Source organism: Felis catus, chromosome E2 (assembly GCF_018350175.1).
Source record: "Felis catus isolate Fca126 chromosome E2, F.catus_Fca126_mat1.0, whole genome shotgun sequence".
Lineage (NCBI taxonomy): Eukaryota > Metazoa > Chordata > Mammalia > Carnivora > Felidae > Felis > Felis catus.
Genome location: NC_058382.1, coordinates 822242 through 845896, shown reverse-complemented (window position 1 = coordinate 845896; position 23655 = coordinate 822242). Strand labels below are relative to the sequence as shown.

At 44.5% G+C, this 23655-nt stretch overlaps 1 protein-coding gene across 1 annotated transcript; it reads right to left on the bottom strand.

Moving 5' to 3' along the window:
* Positions 1-652: 652 nt before the first annotated feature.
* LOC105261205 (zinc finger protein 585A-like) lies at positions 653-10746 on the bottom strand. The gene is made up of 3 exons (XM_011289510.4): positions 10433-10746; positions 7868-7994; positions 653-4320 (listed from the first exon to the last, which is right to left on the bottom strand). The coding sequence occupies exons 1-3, from the start codon at positions 10463-10465 to the stop codon at positions 1160-1162; spliced, it is 3321 nt and encodes a 1106-aa protein (XP_011287812.3). The 5' UTR covers positions 10466-10746; the 3' UTR covers positions 653-1159.
* Between the last annotated feature and the right edge of the window lie 12909 nt (positions 10747-23655).

The window sequence follows — 23655 nt, the reverse complement described above, 5'->3', positions numbered from 1 at the left end:
AGACTTCACCATGTTGCTGCACAGAACGCTACCTCTTGCCTCTTCCTTCTGGACGAGGCCTTGCCCCACATGACCAGTTGGGCATCACAAGATGGTAACGTCCCTAAGATGAGTCTTTCTCTGCAAGATACCACGAAGAACTCAGATCAGGTGCTGTGGATAAACAATGTGTCACATCCACATTCTAACTGAGAAGGGAATGAGAAGTTCCAACAATCCATAATTCCTATCACCAATGACAAACCACAGAGACCAGCTTGCCATAGCATATTGGGGTGGTGACTGATATATATTGTGGGAACCTGCCAGGTGGCATTGGTGAAATGACTTCTGCTACAGAAACTGGCAGTGACTTCAATCTAGCAATGACTCCGGACACATCGGAAGCACAACACAGCTCCTCAAGTTTTCCCAAATAGCTGGAACTTAGGGTAAGTCACTCCACTGCGGACATTCAAGTGAACAAGGTTTGTTCCAGCTAAGTGGCTGCTTCACAAAGGCACTCCTCCACTGTGATTATACTACTCAAGGAAATACCACCTGCTCTGCTACCTTAACGCCCTTTGGCAGTGTGAACTGAGTGTGCAATGAAGACAGAGGACTGGCAAAAGGAATTGTGTCATTCCCCTCACTCATGAGGCCTTACCCAGGGTACTTTCTGATTTTTATGAAACTGTATCCTTCGCCAAAAGATTGCCCACATTCTTCACGTCTTAGCTCAGACTGCTCTAACAAAGTACCACAAACTAGGTGACTTGCAAACAACAGAAACTTCTTTCTGGAGGCTGGATAGCCAACCTAACATTCCCTATAGGGTCCGGTTCCATGTCTGGTGAGGAGCAACTTCCTGATTTATAGATGATCTTCTCAAAAGGGTCCTCACATGGTACACAGAGGAAGCAAGCTCTCTTAGAACTGGTATGAAGACAATAAACCCATTCATGAGGGCTCCATCCACACTCATGACCCATTCTGATTCAAATTACCTCCCAAAGACATCATCTGCTAATCCTGAATAGAGGATAGGAAGAGAAATACAACTTCTAGTGAACATAAACAATTCATAATTGATCACTCAGAAGGGCTTCATCTACTATACTTTCTGTTGTTGAGTGAGACTGGAGCTTTGGCTGAAAGACTGCCCACATTCACAGCACTCCTAAGGCCTTTCTCCAGTGTGAACTCTTTGATGATAACTAAGAGCAGGATGACTGATAAAAGATTTCCCACATACAGTGCACTCATAAGGCCTTTCTCCTGTGTGAAGTCTCTGGTGTTGAATGAATGTTGCCTTCCACTTAAAAGATTTCCCGCATTTATTACAATTGTAAGGCCTTTCACCCGAGTGAACCTTTATGTGTACATTGAGGCTATTTCTTCGGAGAAAGGACTTGCCACATTCACTGCATTCATACGGTCTTTCTCCAGTATGAACTCTCTGGTGAGCATGTAGGACAGAACTAGCTGTAAAAGATTTCCCACATTCATTGCACTCATAAGGCCTTTCTCCAGTGTGAACTCTCTGGTGAGATCGGAGGGAATAACTACAAGCAAAAGATTTCCCACATTCACTACACTTATAAGGCCTTATTCCAAGGTGACTTTGATGATGATACTGAAGGGCATGGCTACGACTAAAAGATTTCCCACATTTATTGCACAGATAAGGTTTTTCTCCTGTGTGAATTCTCTGGTGTTCAAGGAGTTTTGACTTGCAGGTGAAAGATTTCGCACATTCATTGCACTTATAAGGCATTTCACCAGAATGAACCTTTCTGTGTACTTTGAGACTATTTCTTTGGATGAAGGACTTGCCACATTCACTGCATTCATAAGGCCTTTCTCCACTATGAACTCTCTGATGATAAAGGAGGACAGACCTAGTGGTAAAAGTTTTCCCACATTCACTGCACTCATAAGGTCTTTCTCCAGTGTGAACTCTCTTGTGATTACGGAGGATAGAGCTAGCAGTAAAAGTTTTCCCACATTCACTGCACTCATAAGGCCTTTCTCCAGTGTGAACTCTCTGGTGAGAACGAAGGACAGAACTAGTGGAAAAAGGTTTCCCACACTCACTGCACTCATAAGGTCTTTCTCCGGTGTGAACTCTCTGGTGTTCAATGAATGATGACTTACACTTGAAAGATTTCCCACAATCATTACACTTGTAAGGCTTTTCATCTGAGTGAACCTTTAGGTGTACATTGAGGTTATTTCTTCGGGAAAAAGACTTGCCACACTCACTGCACTCATAAGGCCTCTCCCCAGTGTGGACTCTGTGATGATAATGGAGGTCAGACCTAGAGAAAAAAGATTTCCCACATTCACTGCACTCATAAGGCCTTTCTCCTGTGTGAACTCTCTGGTGATAATGGAGGGCAGAAGTGTCAGCAAAAGATTTCCCACATTCAGTACACTCATAAGGCCTTTCTCCAGTGTGAAATCTCTGGTGATAACGAAGGCCTGAACTAGTGGTAAAAGATTTCCCACATTCACTGCACTCATAAGGCCTTTCTCCAGTGTGAACTCTCTGGTGTTGAATGCATGCTGACTTACACTTAAAAGATTTCCCACATTCATTACACTTGTAAGGCCTTTCATCTGAGTGGACCTTTGCATGTACATTGAGATTATTTCTTCGGAGAAAGGACTTGCCACATTCACTGCACTCATAAGGCCTTTCTCCAGTGTGAACTCTATGATGACAATGGAGGTCAGACTTAGAGAAAAAAGATTTCCCACATTCACTGCACTCATAAGGCCTTTCTCCTGTGTGAACTCTCTGGTGAGAACGGAGAGCAAAAGGAGTAGTAAAAGATTTCCCACATTCCCTACAGGCATAAGGCTTTTCCCCAGTGTGAACTCTCTGGTGATAACGAAGGGCAGAAGTATGAGTAAAAGATTTCCCACATTCACTGCACTCATAAGGCCTTTCTCCAGTGTGAACTCTCTGGTGAGAACGGAGGGCAGAAGGAGTAGTAAAAGATTTCCCACATTCACTGCACTCATAAGGCCTTTCTCCAGTGTGAACTCTCTGATGACAACGCAGGGCAGATGGAGTAGTAAAAGATTTCCCACATTCACTGCACTCATAAGGCTTTTCTCCAGTGTGAACTCTCTGATGATATCGGAGGGCAGAAGTATCAGTAAAAGATTTCCCACATTCTCTGCATTCATAAGGCCTTTCTCCAGTGTGAACTCTGTAATGGTAACGGAGGCCAGTTCTGGAGATAAAAGCCTTCCCACATTTACTGCACTCATAAGGCCTCTCTCCAGAGTGTACTATGTAATGGTAATGGAGGCCAGTCCTGGAGGTAAAAGACTTCCCACATTCACTGCACCCATAAGGTCTTTCCCCTGTGTGAGATCTCTGATGATAAGTGAGGGCAGAGATAGAGGTAAAACATTTTGCACAGACACTACACTTATAGGGCCTTTCTGAGGTTTGAACAGAATGTATAATCGAAACTGAACTATGGCTAAAAGATGTTGAACATCCACTGCAAACATAATCATTTTCTCCACTATGCCCTCTCTGGGGATGAATGAGCACAGATTTGTGGCTTAAGGATTTCCCACATTTGTTGCACGTGTATTGCCTAGATGCAGTGAGAGTCTTTCCATGTGCAGTGTGAGTTGACATCTGCCTTAGCAATTTTCCACATTTGTTAAGCTCATGATGTCTTTCCGCAGTATGGAATCTCTGGTGTATGGCAAATAAAGATTTGTGCCTGAATGTTTTCCCACATTCACTGCACACAAAACATGGACTTCCAGGTTGGACACTCTGATCCCGAACATGTGTATGTTCGGAACAGAAGGCTTCCTTGCATTCTCCCCAAGTGTAATGTCCTTTACTGCTCTGCAAAGTTGCCCTGCACTGACTGATTGTGTTTGGCTTCTCTCCAGTTTCAGTGGCCTCTTGCTGCAGATGCCCCGAGCCAGGCACGAAATCCTTCTGAACCTCTGTACAGGTAAAGGGCTTTCCTGAATCATGGAGTCCATATCCTTTCATAAAAGAGGCCGTGTCCACACTACTTCTGAATGATTTCTCTCCCATGTGCTGCTCCGGCTGCTGCTGAAAGTTTACGCTGAAGTAAAATTGTTGTGCGCATGCCCCACACCTCAACAGTTTCTGGCTGCTTGGTTTTCCCTGCTGCTCAGCCAAGCGGAAAACGTCTCTCAAGACCGGACCACACATCTCACAGGGGTGGGTCTTCCGGGAAGACAGAGCTGCCTTGGGCGTGCTGGCCTGTGACACACCTACAGAAACGCTCTGTTCAAGGGGTGCCTCCGCATCCTCTGCTCCACAGCAGCAACCTGAACACAAAGAAACTCTCATGAAATACATGGTGACTACAGTGAGGGGTAAGCCCGTCACACATATGCACCTGTCTCGTGTAGGCACGAATTGAGTAGATGCTATTCCAGACACGGGAGTTGGAATTCAGGTGAAGGAGTGCCTGCTCTGCGTTACTGGGCCCCTAAGGTCAATGCACTGTGGACAGCTCATTGGAAGGACAGAAAACCAGGGTTTCATGGAAGGAAGAGAGCCAGGGTCTACAACTTGTTTCTCTGCCCACAGCATTGGCAAGGTTCTTTTCTGCTACTGACCCTGGCTGAGTAGGAGGCTGCTGAAAAATCCAATCAAAAGAAATCTGTGGCTGTTCAAGGTCACATTAAGGATACACGGACATTTCTGGCAAATGGGTGAAGGTGAATGTTGGACTACCCAGGAAGAGCAGTGAGAGAAATGGGTAAGATGTGGAGGCCTGAGAAATGGCAATTACCCCTGTGCTGGAAGTCACAGGACTACCAAAGGAGTAGAACCCACAAGTACACAAACTGTCAACAGTGAAGAAGGAAAGACAGGAACGAGGTATGGCCATTGGCATGGCACCAAACTCTAGTTGAACAAAGGTACCTAGTGTGATCTGAACAAAGTCCTGATATCACACCTTCCCCAGCTGCCATTCACCAGAAAAAGGCCCCTGTGAGCCCACCTGGTCATGTCTGGATCAGGTCCATTGTATGATACAGTCCATGTATGGACTCTTCCCTGTAAGCTCCAGGTGAGCAACTACAGGGCACAGGGAGGCTAGAAATACTGAAGAAAATTGGTCACGCTGGATGGCCACGACTGTCCCGAGCTACTCAGCGCACAACAGACTCAGAAAGGCATCCTATGTGACTGACGTTGGCAGGATGGTAGAATACGGGATTCCAGCCTTCACCAAAAAAAATCAATTCAACAGCTATTCATGAATCATAGTAGCCTCAGAGGGCTCAAGAGTCCAATCAAGACTGACTAATACACAGTGAAGCATAAAAGAGAGCACAGGCACACAAAAAGGATGGCTGGAGACAATATTAGCAGAGACATGGGGGGATGGGTAGAAAACAGGGGCTGGGGAATCTCTGTCAGCCACCAGGTGGGTGCTACTGAGGTCCCTGCTCGGCAGGGACTCCTACTGCCTGCTCCACAGAGGACACTGGCACCCCTGCCACCGAATCTCCTAAAACAGGAAGCAAAGAAATCTTGGAAACAAAAATCAAAACTGAAGGCAGCACATTTCTGATTTCAAACAACATTACAAAGCTATATAATCAAAACAATATGGCACTGGCATAAAAAATAGACCAGTGCAATTGAATAAAGAGCCCAAATTCTAACTACACATGCATAATTAACTGATTTTTGGCAATTATGCCAAGAATACTCTGTTGAAAAAATAATCTCTTAAAAAATTTTTTTTTAACATTTATTTATTTTTGAGACAGAGACAGAGCATGAACGGGGGAGGGTCAGAGAGAGAGGGAGACACAGAATCCGAAACAGGCCGCAGGCTCTGAGCAGCCAGCACAGAGCCCGATGCGGGGCTCGAACTCACGGACCGCGAGATCATGACCTGAGCTGAAGTCAGACGCTCAACCCACTGAGCCACCCAGGCGCCCCGAAAAAATAATCTCTTTAAGACTGTTGTCGAATCTGATATTCCAAATGAAAAAAAATAATGTACAGGATCTCCATGTTACAGCTCTCATGGAAATAAACTTGAAATTAATTAAAAATTTCAACACATGACATCAAACCCTAAAACTCTTACAAAAAAACTAGGGAAAAGTCTCCTTAACCTTACTATTGTCAATTTTTTTTTTAATATGACATCAAAAACACACACAACAAAATCAAAAAGAAACAAGTAGGATTATAGCAAATTGCAAAGTAGCAGCAGAACCAGACACACAGAAGACAGTGAAAAGGAGATACAATTGGCCAACAAGGGCTTGGAGCACTAATCATCAGGAAACGCAAATCAAAATCATAAGTTATGTGGGGTGTTGGGGGGCTCAGTCGTTTTAGGCATCTCTTGATTTCTGCACAACACTCGGTTTGGAACCTGCTTAAGATTCTCTCTCTCCCTTGCTTGCATGTGCTATCTCTATCAGTCTCTCATTCAAAAAAACAAAACAAAACAAAAACAAAAAACAAAAACACCCCCACAAGATATCACCTTATACCTGTTAAAATGGCTATGACCAAAAAACAAGAGGTAACATGTTGGTGAGGATGTGGAGAAAAAAGAATGGCTGAACACTGCTGCTGGGAATGTAAATCAGGGAAGTCATTATAGGAAATAACAGGGAGGAGTCACAAAAAAAATTTTAAATCAAACCGCCACATGGCCCACCATTGCCATTTCTAGGTACGTATCCCAAGGAAACAAAATCAGAATCTACACGAAGTGTCTGCACATCCACATCCACTGTAGTATTATTTACAACAGTCAACATAGGAAAACATGATTAAGTGTGCATGAGCTGATAAGTGACAACACTTAGTACACACACAAGTGTAGGAATATTCAGCCATAAAAAAGAACGTAAAATGGGCACTTACCACAATACGGATGAACACGGAAAAACTTACTCTAAGTGAAATAAACCACACAGGACAAGACAAATACTGCATGGTATTTTATTTGGGTATTCTTACAAAATATTCGAACTCAGAGAGGCAGAAAGTAGAATGCCAGAAGCTCTGGACTGGGGGAAATGGGGAGATGATGGTTATGAGTACACACTTTCATTTATAAGATGGGTAAGTTTGAGGATCTAAAGGACAGCATGTTGACTACACATGTTAATACTGACTGTACTGTAACTTAAAATTTGCTGAGAGTAGATATTAAGCTTTCTCACCACGACCTGAAAAAGGTAATTATGTCAAGTAATCAGTGTGCTGATCACCTTCATTTTGGTAATAATTTCATAATGTTTAAGTATATCAATTCATCTCGTAATATACTTTCAATGATACAATTTGGTCAGTCAAACCTTAACAGAGCTGAATGGAGAAGGGCAGGTATACGAAAAATGTAAACACTACAAGAAACCACATAAGATAGTCTTGAGAAGTAGCCCATAGTCCACTTGAGTGTGACCAAGCCAATGCCTGCAATTTTTGGCACAGGCAGGCACAAGTACACATCACCGAAGGGAAGAGATCAAAACCTGGGCCACAGAAATGGCATAGATCTGGATACACTGACCCAGCCAAGGAGAGGGCCAGCAAGGTGCAATCTGTCAGCTTTAATTAATGACTACCGCCCAAATCTTACCGTATGAGGGTTCAGCACAGAGGGCACTGGGCTGCAAGGAGAGAGAAAAGGGCATATGGACAACCCAGACCCAGCAACAAATGCAACCACCAAAAAAGCGGGGAAAGCAGGCAAGTCCCACATCCACACCTGAGAAGGAAAAAGCATTGCCAGGGGAATGGAAGGAGGAAGAGGGATTAGGCGGAAGGGAGGTAAATGAGAATACAGAGCCCAGTCCAGGTCACTGGGGAGGATGAGGGCCTTACCCAGGGAGGATATAAGTGTAAAGTTCTCCAGCATCACGTCATAGTACAGCCGTCTCTGAGCCTCATCAAGAAGTCTCCATTCCTTCCAGGAGAAGTAGATGGCAATGTCCTCAAAGGTCACACCACCCTGTCATGAAACGGACAGATGGCACCATGAACATTCTCTCTCGGGGAACCCACAATCTAAGCCCTGACACATACACCCCGTTCTCCCCAGCCACCCCAGCTCCTACCTCAGAATAAATACCAGGTCCTGGTGTCATTAATGCTACCGTCTCCTCACCATCCCACCAATCACTGTGTTCGGTCCTCAGCAATAACAGGCAGGGGGTGCGTAGATGCAATCTGTGGGGGCCAATCTGGGTTTGGCCCCCCAAGCGTCATCCTTTCTGCCTGGAAATTCCCGTGGAGTCTCCCCGAATGTGCCCTCAAACACAGACAATTATGGACCCACCTCGACCAGTCAGTCTCCAATCCCAGGGCCATGAGACCCTAAGCTCACACTCACACTCCCTCTCCAAGTGAACATGACCCTGTAGTCTGCATCTCCCTCACACCTTCAGACCCCACAGTTGCGCCCCCACAGCTTCCTGCCCCACACCAAAGGATGCCCCTTGACTCACACTGCTACCTGTCACATGACACCCAAAGGATGTGTGACAAATCCAAACAGGTTCCACTACAACCCCAGCACTCTCATGGATCCCACCAGAGGGAAAGCCTCAAATGCGGCCGAGAAGTCCCCCTCGCCTGCCGGGGATCCTGGCTTCAGGGACACACACCCACAGCCACGTGGCCGTTTCAGATACTCCCAGTCCCTCTAATACTTCTGTGCTGCCCATGCTGTCCCTCCAACAGTCACAACCCTCCACTCTGCACTGAACCTTTGTGAAAAGCCCAGCCCTAAAGGTCTCCCTGCCAGGCACAGAGACGCACAAGTGACCACACTGGCCCCACACCTTATCCATCAGCAAGACTGTGAAACGGCCCGGACACCAGAAAAGCGCACCACAAAGTTCTGGTGAAGCCCTACACCACTCAATAAAGGGCAGCCCCAGACTCCCTGTCACCTTGCCACAATTACTCCTAGGTGTCCTCAGCCATCTCTTGTCCCATCATGCCATGGAAGCCTTACCCACCCATCCATCTGCCACACCTTTCTCTCTCCTTCGCCTGTGCCCGCACTGCCCAGCAGCCCCAACCAGGCGCTGAGCCAGGGAACCACTCTTCAGCACACCTCACTAAGGCCCTCTGACCTACTAATAGCATTGCCCCCCTAGTCTGCACCCCCTCCTCAATGTGATCCAAACCTCCGCAGGGGCCACACTACTGCCGTCGCTTGTCAAAGTTTCCATCCTGAAACCTGCCCCGGTTTCCCGGGTTTTCGTGTCCCGCTGCCCACTGGATGACGTCACTCACGCCTCTCTGAACATCTAAGACTTAACGACGTCCAAGCAACTTGGGAGATCTCCAAGGACAATCAACCTACTGCCACCTTCCGTCCAGCTGATGGGAGCGTCCACCCCTTCCGCTGCTAGGACCGCTGAAAATTAATAACGGGAAACCTCACTAAAAGGGAGTCGGGAGGACGCAGCTGGGGGAGCTCTCACGCACTACCGCCATGATCAGTGCAGACCCCACAGGACGACACACTTGAACTTGGGGACTGGGAAACTACCTCCTCTACTAGCCCAGAGGGGAAAAGGCAGGCTTTGGGGACCACCCCACCCACAGCTCAGCCAACGGGAAGCCACTATACTTTCAATTCCCAGTTTACTCTCAGGGACTTGTAGATTTTAACAGCCTTCCCAACTTAGCCCCTTCCCCTCTAAAAAAGCCTACCTCTCTCGTGTCCTCCAGACTGGCCTACTGTTGAGCCTCAGCTTGCTTGTTCCAACTGCGCTGCTCTTTGGTTCTCAAAGAAACTCAGTTTTGCCCGTCAAATAACTGGCAGATTATACTTCAAAGGACCAAAGCCCCCAGGCATTCCGGGACCCCTCCCTTCTCCTGTCACCTGCAACACCCCAAATTTGCCTTGGCCCTTCTCAATCCCGGGGCCAAAATTCAACCGCTTCTCTGACATCCACGGTGACCGTTCTGGCCCGTCAACGATGACATACCCTGGCGCAGGCACCCCCTCCTGCGCTCCCTGCCCCCTCTGCCCCCCACCCCTGCAATCTGTCCCCTCCGCAGCCAGATTGGGCCTATCTATTTACACCTGGGTTACACCGCCTGGCACACCGCCAGCATGGATGGACTGCTCAGGCAGCCAGGTGACAGGCCTCACGGGCGCCGCTGCACCTTGCGTTCGCTGAAACAACCGAGACCTGCCGTGCCCCGCTGGTGGCGCAGGCCCCCTGCAGCCCTGCACCAGCCGGCCCCTCCCCTGCAGCCCGTTCGTTCCCGCACCCCGTCACGCCGGCGCTCAGACGCGGGGACCCCGCCCGCGAGCGCCTCCCGGGCCCGGACACCGGGACCTGGGCCGCAGGGACGCGAGCAGGCGCCACGCGCTCGGGTCTGGAGGGTCAGGGGCGGGGCGGGTGGGCCTGGGGGCCGCGCGTTTACCTCAGCCGGGTTCCTAGGCGCGGCCGCCGCCATCGGACTGTGGGAGAACTGACACTCGAGCCCGCGGTCCCAGTTCCGGCCCCGGCGGGGAGCAGCCCGAGTGGCGTCAGCGAGTCGTGACCCCCAGTCTATGCGGCGGGGACGTCGCCTCCCCTCGCGCTTTGTCAGTTTGTCACCTCGTCCCCGAAAGTCCGCTCCGGAACCTTAGAGGTTGAGCCGACCTGAGGAAAGGCCAGAAGTCGTCCGAGGGGTGAGGCCGGAAGTCCCGCCCCCAGCGGCTGCGCACGCCTAGTAATCCCCTTCCTTTTCCCTTGTTGGCTCCTCGCTCTGTCCTCTGTGTCCAGTGCCTTCCGGGTACCTTAGCTCCCAGCGCAGTAGTTGCCACCAGAAGTAAGTTTTGCACCCTGGAGCTTTGGACACGCCGCACCCCGAGGGTTAGTGGAAAGTGCTGCTCCTATCCACGGGGAACTGCTTTGCACATTGTTAAAGACAGAGAAGAGCCCTAACTTCACACTCCATGAAGCTCAATCAGCTTCCAAAGGAGAAAATTATTATTTTATATGCTCCCACGACCTCTTCCTGAGTGAGGTAAAGGACACATCATTCAAATGTGTCCAGCGCTTCAGAAATCAAAGAAGTGTACACAGCTGGAAAGATGTTGCTCTTCAAACACTTGCACCGTGAAGCGTTAGAGTCAGTTTTGTAATTGGTTAGGAACAATAGAAAAGTTTCTTTAAACAACAAAAATTCAGCCCAGTACATTTTAACGGTCTTTTGCCTTTATTCGTTGATTCGTGAATTGGGCAGCATCACATCTAGCAAGTAGTGGGAAGCTCCAAAGGGCTACAGAAAGGGAAAGGTTTTTTGGTGTTGGTTTGTGTTGTTTTGTTTTTTTGTTTTTAGGAAAAGCTTTTTAAAGGTAGGACAAAAACATCATAAACAAAAAAAAAAGGGTTATGTCAGTTGAGGTCATCTTAATTGGGGGACAAATGGGTCTTATTAGAGAAATACCTCATCTTCCTTTGGGTGATGGAGTGGACCCATCCATGTAGCTGATTAGCTTTTTAGTGCTGACCACAAAATTCCTCAGTGGCCAGTGGAAACTAAATTTCTGGGGGTGGTTGAAAGTACAATGAGTTTAGGTATTATGCCCAGGTTTGGTGACATGACCTAGCAGAAGGGACTCCATCTGGGGCCTGTGGCTTACTTTGTCACACTCCATACATGTCTGTGACAGGGAAGAAGGAAGATGGATGGCAAGCCACCCTGAGTTAGGTGGACAATGAGGAGGTCAGCCTCTGGTTCCACACAAACCTTCACTTGCCTGTATAGTGATTGTGTCCCATCTACTGAGGAACACCTTTATCCATATATTTCTTACTCCATATTCTCAGATATACCCAATTCCTTATAGGAGTTTGACATCAATCTCAGAGAGCAACTTAACTGATGCTATATTTGGTACCAAATACGTGTTGCCATTTCCATTTGGAGCATGTGTGCAAAGGGAGAATCTGAACCCAATGATCTCATCTCCTCGCTGGGAAATGATTCTCATTTCTGCAGGTACTGGCAGTAGGAACTGAAATTATCGTAGAAAATCAGATGTAAAATGCCCATTTCAAAAAGCAGTTCATAACGTTTGTCTAGTGGTTTAAAGACAGTAACAGAAATACCTGAGGGCAAACCCACATCCCATATTCCTACATATCAGTAAAGACCAAAAAATAGTAGAATTCACAGAACTTTTCTTTTTTAAATGTTTATTTATTTTTGAGAATACAACCAGGTGAGGGATAGAGAACCAGGGTGGGGGGGTGGGGAGGCAGTGGTCAGGGGATCTGAAGCAGGCTCTGTCCTGACAGCAGTGAGTGCAGTGTGGTGGTGGAACTCAGGGATCGCAAAACCATGACCTGGGCTGAAGTTGGACACTCTAACAAGTGAGCCTTGGAACTCACATAAATATTAGAAGAAGGCTCTAAGTAGTCTGAGAAAGGATACAATGAAACAGAGCATGTGGCTGTGCCAGACCAATGTGCTTGGTCTTTGTGAGACTTTTATCTGCAAAATGTGAAATTTTCATTTCTGCAAACATTGAGCAATACTTTCCAGCTTAAAAATAAACAGCCGTTATTTTACTAGCAAACTGAGTTTATTTAGGAATAACAGAGGAATTTTAACTGGCAAGTGTCCACAGGCAAGTGTCAAGAGACACAGGTAAAGTCAGTTTTTATGAGGTTTTAGGAGGATATTGGGGAGTGCTGATTTCAATGAAAGTTCACTGAGGAACAACAGTGTGAGGCTGTGGCAGATATTCAGTGGCTGTATGCCTTCATTAGTGTGTCCTTGGTGGGGCAAGGAAAGACCGTCCTTCTTTTTATTAAAGGCAGGAGACTAAATTCCTACCCAGAATGCATTCTCCTTTGTCAATATAAAAATTATATTCCTTGGGAATGCAAGCTGGTGCAGCCACTCTGGAAAACAGTATGGAGGTTCCTCAAAAAACTAAAAATAGAACTACCCTACAAATCAGGAATTGCACTATTAGGTATTTATCCAAGGGACACAGGTATGCTGTTTCGAAGGAACACATGCACCACAATGTTTATAGCAGCACTATCAACAATAGCCAAAGTATGGAAAGAGCCCAAATGTCCACTGATGGATGAATGGATAAAGAAAATGTGGTATATATATATATACAATGGAGTATTACTCGGCAATCAGAAAGGAATGGAATCTTGCCATTTGCAACTACGTGGGAAGAACTGGAGGGCTTTATGCTAAGTGAAATTAGTCAGAGAAAGACAAATAGTATATGACTTCACTCATATGAGGACTTTAAGAGACAAAACAGATGAACATAAGGGAAGGGAATCAAAAATAATATAAAAACAGGGAGGGGGACAAAACATAAGACACTCATAAATATGGAGAACAAACAGAGGGTTACTGGAGGGGGAGTGGGCTAAATGGCTAAGGGGCACTAAGGAATCTACTCCTGAGATCATTGTTGAACTATATGTTAACTAATTTGTATGTAAATTAAAAAAATAAAATAAAATAAATTATATTCCTTCCTCCTGCAGATTATGTCCTACCAGCCTAAGAGCTCCCTCATTTCAGCCTCCTGACTCCATTTTTAAAGGAGATTTCCTTTACTAATTTTCACACTACTTTGAAGAGAGACTTAAGGAGGACATTTAGGGTACCTGGAATAGTTTAAATGGGAAAGAACTTGAAATGTCATGTTTAGGGTCACCTGGGTGGGTCAGTTAGTTAAGCTTCAGACTTCTGATTTCAGCTCAGGTCATGATCTGAGGGTTCATGAGATTGAGCCCCACGTTGGACTCTGCACTGACAGTGCAAAGGCTGCTTGGGATTCTCTTTCTCCCTCTATCTCTGCCCTGCTTGCTCTGTGTCTCTCAAAATAAATCAACTTTAAAAATTGTCATGTTTATTCACTGTCTTAACAAATTTGCATTGTGCACATACTGCCTTTTCAGGAACTTTTGGTAGATTCACGAGAGAAATGGAGAGAGAAGACAAGCAGTCCCATATTCATGTGGCTTTTATTATGTTCAAGGAAAACACAGGAAACATGAAAGCAGAAATACTGTTATATTGTACGTTAGAATGTGGCAGGTGCAATGAAAAAAAGGAGAGGTGATTTTGTGAGAAGAGGGGATGGGATGTAATATTACATTGTGTAGTGAGGAAGCCCTTTTTTTAAGTTTATTTATTTTGAGAGAGAGAAAGAGTTGAGGAGGGGCAGAGAGAGAGAGGGAGAGAGAATCCCAAGCAGGCTCTGCACTGACAGACTTGGGTCTCAAACCCACGAACCGTGAGATCATGACCTGAGCCAAAATCAACAGCTAGATGCCCACTGGACTGAGCCACCTGGGCACCCTATGCAAGGAAGCTCTTTTTTTTTTTTTTTTTTTTAATTTTTTTTTTAACGTTTATTTATTTTTGAGACAGAGAGAGACAGAGCATGAACGGGGAAGGGGCAGAGAGAGAGGGAGACACAGAATCGGAAGCAGGCTCCAGGCTCTGAGCCATCAGCCCAGAGCCCGATGCGGGGCTCGAACCCACGGACCGCGAGATCGTGACCTGGCTGAAGTCGGACGCTTAACCGACTGCGCCACCCAGGCGCCCCAAGGAAGCTCTTTTTAATAAGAGCACTACTGAGCAAGGATGAGTCATGTGGGTTTTTTTATTATTATTATTTTTTAGTTCTTTTAAAAGATAAAGTTGAGGTGGTTTTGGAGTGGTGGTGAGGGTCCAGAACGAATGGCCAAGAAAGAATTCTTGAGACCTCTTTGTTGCAAAAAGGTGATTTTATGAAAGCATAGGGACAGGGCCTTTGGGCAGAAAATGCTGCACTGGGGTTGTGAGGAGTGACTGGTTATGTACTATGGAGCTGGGGGAGGTAAAGAAGACGCATAAGTTATGAGAGGCCTAGCTATTGTCAAGCTAAGGTTGTTTTTTCCTCATGAAGGCATTAACATTAAGACAGTAGGGAGTTCCTGTAGGAATGTTTTACTCTGCCTGTCTCAAGTCTTTGTCAATGGGTGCAGGTTATAAAGAAATTTAATTTTATTTGCCATTTCCTTCCTTCCTTGTTTTTGTTCCCCACATCACTATGAAAGGGAGGGTGATGTTGGGGCTCCAGGAAACTGAGTATATGGGTTTCTGGAGGCTGGACTATTGATAAGATTGCCTTTTTCTTGTAATTGACTAAGACATTTGTAAACTGATGAAGACTTGCATCCTGCATAACTATCATCTCTGTCAGTTAGCCATTTGTTCTCTCCTTCTCTTAGCTTACAACAGTCAGGAATGCCTGAGTAATGTCACACATATCCCAATGAGGTTGGCTGGTTGGCAGGTTGCTGGCTTGTGGTTCGCCCTCTACTTGCCTTTGGCTCCCTCACCAAATTGATGAACATCAAAATTTTGAAGACCATATTTGAGCAAACAGCAAATACATTTGGGCAGCATCAAACCAAACTCAGGGGAAAGGCTTTTTTAGACAAAAGTGGAAAGCAAAGCAAAGAAGTTACATGATTCGCTATAGCTTAAGGAATTGCCTTATTTGGGAAAGCCTAGTTAGCTGTTTGTGATTGGGTGTTTCGATTGGGTGTTCTTAGGTTTCGATTTCTTATCCTAGCAGCCCTCCTTGCCCCCCACACCAGGTAGGATATGTGTGACATTCCTCAGGCACTCCTGCCTACCCAGGGACAAAGGAAAGGAAAGAAGACAAATGGTTAAACTGATCGAGTCTCCATCAGTTTACAAATATCTTAGTAAATATTGTAGTATTGTGGGGAACAAAGGCAAAAAGGAAATGGTGGATAAAAGCAAATTGCCTTATAACCTACAGTCTATTGACAAATACTTGAGGCTTGCAGAATAAAATGTTTCTCCAGGAACTCCTTATTGTCTTAATGCTTTGCTAGAGGGAAAAACAATCTTAGCTTGACAATAACTAGGCCTCCAGTAATCTGTGAGTCTTTAGCATATGAAAGTCTCTTTGGAAACTTCCCTTTTGATTTTACCACCCCCCCCCCAAAAAAAAAAAAAACTGCAAAGTATGTAACCAGTCATTTACACAACCCCGGTGCAGCTCTTCCTGCCCACAGGTCCTGTCCCCATGCTTTATAAAATCACATTTTTGCACCAAAGACGTCTTCAAGAATTCTTTCTTGGCCGTCAGCTCTGGACCCCACGAACCCCACCATCACCCCAAAACCTCATCATATGGTGTCCAGTGTGTGGGGCTATGAGTCTTTTCAATTGGACTCTGAGCTTCGGTGCAAACTTGGTGAGTACTTTCTCTTTTCTTCCTTTACTCTTATTTCGAGGGCCTTTCAAGGAGTATGGTCTTATTGGAACATTTTCTTGTCAATTGTTCAGGCTGCAATCCTCTAGCCCATGGCTACTCTACATGGAGGAGAAAGCCTGACTTTTGGCTAGAAGTTAGTACCTTGGCCAGAATAGTAATAAGACCCAGAAACTTGATGCCCTCTCTTTATTCCTGTCTTTATAAAAAGTTGTATGTCTTGGGCACAGGACAGCCACCCAAGTCACCAAGATGGTTGCCAATCTTAAGACTCCAGTATAAGGTTTCCTCCTCATTGGTCTAACATGACCCCCTCCACATCCCTGGTCTAGCCACTTCTGGCAGGGGGACCTGCACCAGGACCCGGCCAAAGCCAGTACCCAATTGAATTAAAACCCAACCAGGGACCATTTCCTAGGAAGTTGGCTGTAAAAACCATATGTGTTGGAATGTCGCTTAGATCATGATGGATTTCTGTCTTTACTGTTTTTGGTCAATGGCCTCTACTAACTACTACTTAAATTACAAAATTGAGTAATTCCTCCATGTAACATTTTCCCAATATTTTTCATGGGTTAAAAACAGTGGTTTCTTGGGGGTGCCTGGGTGGCTCAGTTGGTTGAGCGTCCAACTTCAGCTCAGGTCATGATCTTGCGGTTGATGAGTTTGAGCCCCGCGTTGGATCTGTGCTGACAGATCAGAGCCTGGAGCCTGCTTCTGATTCTCTCTCTCTCTCTCTCTCTCTCTCTCTCTCTCTCTGCCCCTCACCTGCTCATGCTCGGTCTCTCTCTGTCTCAAAAATATAACCATTAAAAAATTAACAAACAAACAAACAAACAGTGGTTTCTTGGCCTTCTCAGCAAGGCAAACTTGGTCCATATACCGGCACCCATTTGTAGCCAGGGTGCAATGGGGAAGCGGGGGGGGGGGGTGCTACCATCCCTTTTTCAGCGGTCTTGTTTGGCTGGTTGGTCATCATAGTGACTTCATTTGAGGAATGTCTCAGTTCGTTTTGACACCAGGAACCTCTGACATATACGGTGCATGAAACACCACCTGGGCGTCAGGGGGGATCTTCGTGGTAATGGACCTTCTCTACTTTTCTCTCTCTAGGAGCCTGGGAGCTTCTCTTCCATCCCTAAGGACTCTCCCTTGGGATGCCTTTTTAATTCATTGAAAACAATTTGGATTGCAAGATTTAGGAAAGGACTGATGTCCTGTAACACTGCAAGGCCTTAGTAGAATCTAACAGATCTCTTCTGCAGGCAATAGGGAAAATCGACAGAGGTACCCTAGGTCCAGGTCTTCATGGCTCTAAATCAGGACCCAGACCAAAAGGCCTCTTGCAGAATGTGTTTTACCAAATGTGTTTGGCTACTAAACTCCCTCCTGACAAATTGGATGTCTAAACAGGCCTCCTCCTGCTAGAACTCAGTTGCTGGAGGAAACACAGGCCATCCCTAATGAAAGGGTCACTGACTCTCTCTGTTCCTCCTCATAATAGATGTGAAGGCCTCTCCCTCAATCATTTCCCAGTTTAATGGCTATAATTGAAACTAACTGTGGTTAGTCTACCTTGGGACAGGGACTTTAAGGAATATTCCCAAGCAGCTGCTGAAACTCCATTTGTTTCAGGGAAATTCTCTGTCTTCTCCGGCCTGATATGGACTGCCTAATTCCAATAGTTGGTGGGGGGCAGGGGAGAGAGAGGGCGAGAGAGAGACAGATAGATAGAAATGGCATCTGTTGCTCTGTCCAAGGTGACAAGGTTCAGGACTGGGGATTCCCTTTGTCTACCTTCTGCTGGCAACTCGTTTCTTCCTTCCCCTCCCCCTCTTCCTCTTTCTGCACCATCTTGGGTGCGGCCTGCAGAACTGGTTCCTATACCATCCTCAGTGCCTCAGGCACCATCAACTCCTCCCACCCTCAAAGTCAGAGAAGAAGAGCATCCCCCACCCATGGAATGCCCACTTCAGATTTTCCCACCAGTGTTCCAGGTTAAAAAATGGACAATGGGGAAAAATTTGTCTTAACTGGACCCAAGTGAAACATATTTGGTAAACTAATTTAAATTCTTTGGTTTAATTAAGATAGACCTGTATTTATAGTTATCAGCATTAAATATGGAACTCATCTATCTAGGCTTGCTGAAGGTCAAGTAAACTCATATTATCTCTGTTGGAATTTGTTAGCAAAATATGACTTAAAATATTGGTTAATTTTGTCTGCCCCAAAGTTTTCATGGGTAATTGTTAAGATAGCTTTCAAAGCCTTTGGTAATCTGAAACTTTAAAGTTTCTCTCACACACATTAAATGCGATTGAAATCATTGGTTATCTAATGAGATAAAATACTAAAGCATTAATTACTAAACATAGGTTTATGCTTCGACTTACTGCAGAAAAACTAAGGCTATTGGATCTGTTGGTAAACATGCTTTGTGCTTAACTGGTTTATAAATTTGTCATCTAAAGAATTCTGGTGTAACAGGTTACAGTTGGTTACTGTTTTCACTGGAGACTAAGGTTTCTGAATTAAAATTCTGCAGAATGTAGTTAAGACTAACAGATATAAGAAAAGCAACTCTGTATGTAAAATGGAAATACAGTTTTGCTGAAGGTAAAAGAAAGTAATTTTGTCCTAAATGAGATTGGTTGTTTGCAAAGAAACGGCTTGGGACAAAATCTGAAGGCGAAGGAAAGTTGTAGGTCTGTGAAGGGAAATCTTTGGAAAGGAATTTTATGGTGGTCAGAATGGACTAAGGTTGAAATGGATGGATTTTAAAAGTACACTGGTATTAGATTAAAATTCTGCTTTTTTCTCGGTTCAAAAGACAAAGTTTTCTTAGACTGTTGATCTGCTGTTAAGAATAATGTAAACAATAGCTTTTTCTCTCTTCTCCGCCAGGAAAACCAAAGCTTTATGTTTTGTCTTTATCAGGTCTTTGATTACTTAAAGTTAAAACTTGTCAATGTTAAGCCAGCAAAGTTTTGCTAACAACTATATAACCCTACATATTTGCCTTTGGAATCTCTTATTGCCACCTTGGTTAAACAAATAAGATTCGTAATGATCTGTAACCCTATTTAGGATATGTTTTATAACTTTGTAAGGTTTTAACAAACTTCCCAGGATTTAAATTGTAAATGAAGTCCTTTTGACCATTCAGACTTATTTGGTATGTTTAAGTTACTTGGAAAAGCTCTCCCAAATAATGGTAAACCTTAGTTGTATTGCATAAGTAAATGCTATAAATGCTCAAATACATATGCAACTCCTAAAATTTTAATATGTTTCGGTAATAAGGTAATCACCTGATATTCTGATCATAAAATGTTATGTGTCACAGAAATCACTGAATTTCCCTGTCAATTGCATATAAGGAACTCTCATAAGATCTTTAGCAATGTCCATTTCTGAGATTGTGTCATTTATAATTGTTCTCTTTCTCAAAACATATTTCATCTTCAAGAAGATTCATAAAAAGGACTTTTAGGACAAACACAGGTATTTGACATCTTTAAAAATCCTAAATCTAAAATGGGTAAGAATTTCCAGAATGAAAAAGCTGCATTCAAACTGAACAAGAATTAGGAACATGAGACTAAATGAACTGAGAGGAAGATTATAGTTTTGTGATTCTTGTTGGAAATATTGTTGGATCTCTAGTATTTGCTCACCCAGATTAAGGAAACTTTCTCTTAAGATATCTATGACATACAGGAATGTGATAAAGTTCATTTGTCAACAAACTATAGTATTGAACTTTTCTCTCTACCTAAACCCTCTGAAATTCACAAACTCAGTGAGTGTTCTTTCTCCATGGCAATCATACTTACTTGCATAAGTTCAATAAGAATATGTTCACCTTGTAACAGGATGCCATTGGAAATACTGGTTATTTTACCAAGGCTTTGACTGGAATGTCATATTTGAGAGACATGCATAGACTCAGATAATGACCACACAGCTCTAAGGAACTAAGGTTTGAAAGAGCAGACCTAGGCCGGCCGACTCCATTTTGTTCTGTGTCCTCCATCTTGTTCTGTGTCCTCCATCTTGAGTGACCATGTCCCCGACATGGCCCCCTTTCCGGGAAAACCGCAGAAAGAAATTCCTGCTCAAAACTCAGACCACGCCTCCTCCCCTTGAGTAACTTCCCTCTCACCCAAATTTCCCATTCAAACCACGTCTGGTGACCTGCGCAACAGGACTCTGACCCTTCCCCAGCCAATCGGCTAAGGCCACGACCATTACCCCACCAACCACCCCTAGATCCCTATAAAACCTTTATGCTTTTGAAACTCACACTCTCTCTCCGGCATCTCACCACTGCATCAGGTAGGGGATTGAACTCGAGCTAGCTCGAATAAAGTCTCTTTGCTTTTTCATTGGACTCAGCTCCCTGGTTGTCTTTGGGGATCACGAATTCTGGGCATAACAGGTTCACTTTAAGAAACATGGAGGCATAAATCCCCTTGGAAATGTTAGCCTGATACCTTGCTTACAGAGTTCCCAGCAGCCTTACCAGGTGAGTAAAGAATGTCACTTCCTGACAGGTGCAGGAACCTCAGGATATCTTGGGGACCGTGTAAGGAGGAATTTGCATAATTCTACAGGTATTGCAGGACTGTCTGATGGCAAGTACTTGTCTTGGCTTCTGGTCTTGAGAGCCTACTAAAAGTTCAATCTGGAGATTCCTTACAAAAGTTTCCAGCAAAGCAAACTTTAAAAGATCTATATGATAGGGGCACCTGGGTGGCTCAGTCGGTTAAGCGTCCGACTTCAGCTCAGGTCACGATCTCGCGGTCGGCGAGTTCAAGCCCCGCGTCGGGCTCTGGGCTGATGGCTCAGAGCCTGGAGCCTGCTTCCGATTCTGTGTCTCCCTCTCTCTCTGCCCCTCCCCTGTTCATGCTCTGTCTCTCTCTGTCTCAAAAATAAATAAACGTTAAAAAAAATTTTTTTTAAACAACAACAAAAAAAGATCTACATGATAAATTGCTGTTCTTGCTGAGCTTATGTAAATAATTAGCCCAAGTTTGTTAAAACTTGACTTGGTCTACAAATGAATTAATCTTGATTTGGCTATCCCTGGAAATGAGGGTTCTTAGAAAAACTATGTTTCAATAATGCACCTTTATGGATGTTAAACTTTAGTTTTCATTGTCTTTAAATGTTATTTGCCTAAACTAGACAACTTGAGGTAAACTTCAGAAAAATTGTCACAATGGCACAGGTGTGGACAATTTTTTGCTTCTTGTTCTGTGGGGGTAATGATAAGACCCCATGGGCATATGATTATTTAAACAACTGGAAAGTGGGATGGATTCCCCCAACAATTGTATGTAAAGACTTTTAACACTGTAAGCCTATCAATAGATAAGGACTATAGTACTTCATTAAATTATTCACTTGAGGCCGGGTTAATTCATAAATCTCTAAGTGAATATGCAAACCATATCCTCCCTAAACCTGATCTGACAGCTAATAGAAACCCATACCATTTACACCCAAAGACCTGGTTTATTAAAAAGATTGAAAGTCTAATACAGCAGCAGATCTAACTCCAGAATGGAAGGGCCCCTATGGGGTCAAACTGAGTACTCCCACTGCAGTAAATTAGAGGGACACTTTTCATAGTCTCCTATATCTCAAATAAAACCTGTACCCCCTTTAATCAATGAGCAAACTAATGTGCCTTCTCATTCCTGTGAGCCTCAAACTTCTCTTATGGTGGTTGTACTTTTCTTTTTCATTATCCTTTCCCCAATTTATAGTAACAATTCCTTCTTACAATGGGCCATTCAAAAGTATCACCACAGACATTTGAGTTACAAACCAGAAAGACCAATCTGATTCCTGCTGCCTGTTTCCACTCCATCTGAGGATGCGTCAAGCCTGACATCTAAAAATCTCACTGGCAGCACTGGTAGACACTGGGTTTGTAATTTTCTCTATCCATTAACCTTTATTTTTGTTATAAAAATGTCTTTTTAAAATTACCTGATTGCTTACTAAACAGGAAAGCACCTGTTGGCTAAACACCACCTGTTACACAGTTAAGGTATTTAAAACTTTTTTTTTGATATTTATTTTTGAAAGAGAGACAGAGTGAGAGGCGGAGGGGTAGAGAGAGAAGGAGTCACAGAATACGAAGCAGGCCCCGAGCTGTCAGCACAGAGCCCGACGTGGGGCTTGAACTCACGGAGTATAAGATCATGACCTGAGCTGAAGTCGGACACCTAGCCGACTGAGCCACCCAGGTGCCCCACACAGTTAAGTTCTTAAATGACTCCTAAAATAACATTATATTATTCAATGCTAAAATAGCCCAAATGCACAAAACAGTTCTACAAAATAAAATGGGATTAAATGTTTTAGCTGCTACTTAAAGTGGAACTCGTGCTCTCACACAAACAATGCTGTATGTGCATTCCAGATTACCACAAAAATATTTCTGGATTTCTAACTGACATGAATACTCAAACTGGTGCTTTAAACAATCCCTCTCTTTCCTTTAGTGATTGGTTAACCTCCTGGACTAGAGGATTTTTGTCAACTACTCTGGTGCCCAGAGTCCACCCCTGCAATAACTTCAAAACAACAGATGATCTTTTCTCCTCAAGGAGGTTCATACCTGTTGTCCACGTTGGATCCAGTTGCCTCCACCATTTGCAACTCCCCCATACATTTCCCACCTGATCAATATTGACCCATAGGTAGGGACATCTCTACACCCCTACTCAGCAGGAAGAAGCTACAGAAGATGAGACCTTCCACTTTTAACAAACTTAATGACTTCAGGATCAAAACTGTTCAGGGGATATGATGAGGGAGGGTGGGGCAGGCTGAGGGCAAAGTACAGGCTAACAGCAAACCTCCCCCTCCCCCCAGTGGGTTATGTGTGACATTCCTCAAGCACTCCTGGCTGTCCAAGAACAAAGGAAAGGGAAAAACAAATGGTTAACTGATAGATATCACAGTCATGCAAGATATGAGTCTCCATCAGTTTACAAATATCTTAGTAAATTACAAGAAAAAGGCAACCTTCTCAATAGCCTAATCTCCAGAAATCTCTAGCTCCAAATTCACCCTTCCCTCCATAGTGATGTGGGGAACAATGGCAAGAAGGAAATGGCAGATAAAATTAAATTTCCTTTAACCAACAGTCCATTGTCAAATACTTGAGTCAAACACAGATCATAACATTTCTCCAGGAACTCCCTATCCTCTTAATGTTAATGTGCTGAAGGGAAAAACCACCTTAGCTTGATAATAGCTGGGCGTCCAGCAATCTGTGAGTCTTCTTTAGAGATGAAGATCCTATCAGAAACATCCTCAGGACTTTATCTCCCCCAGGTCCCTGTATATAACCAGT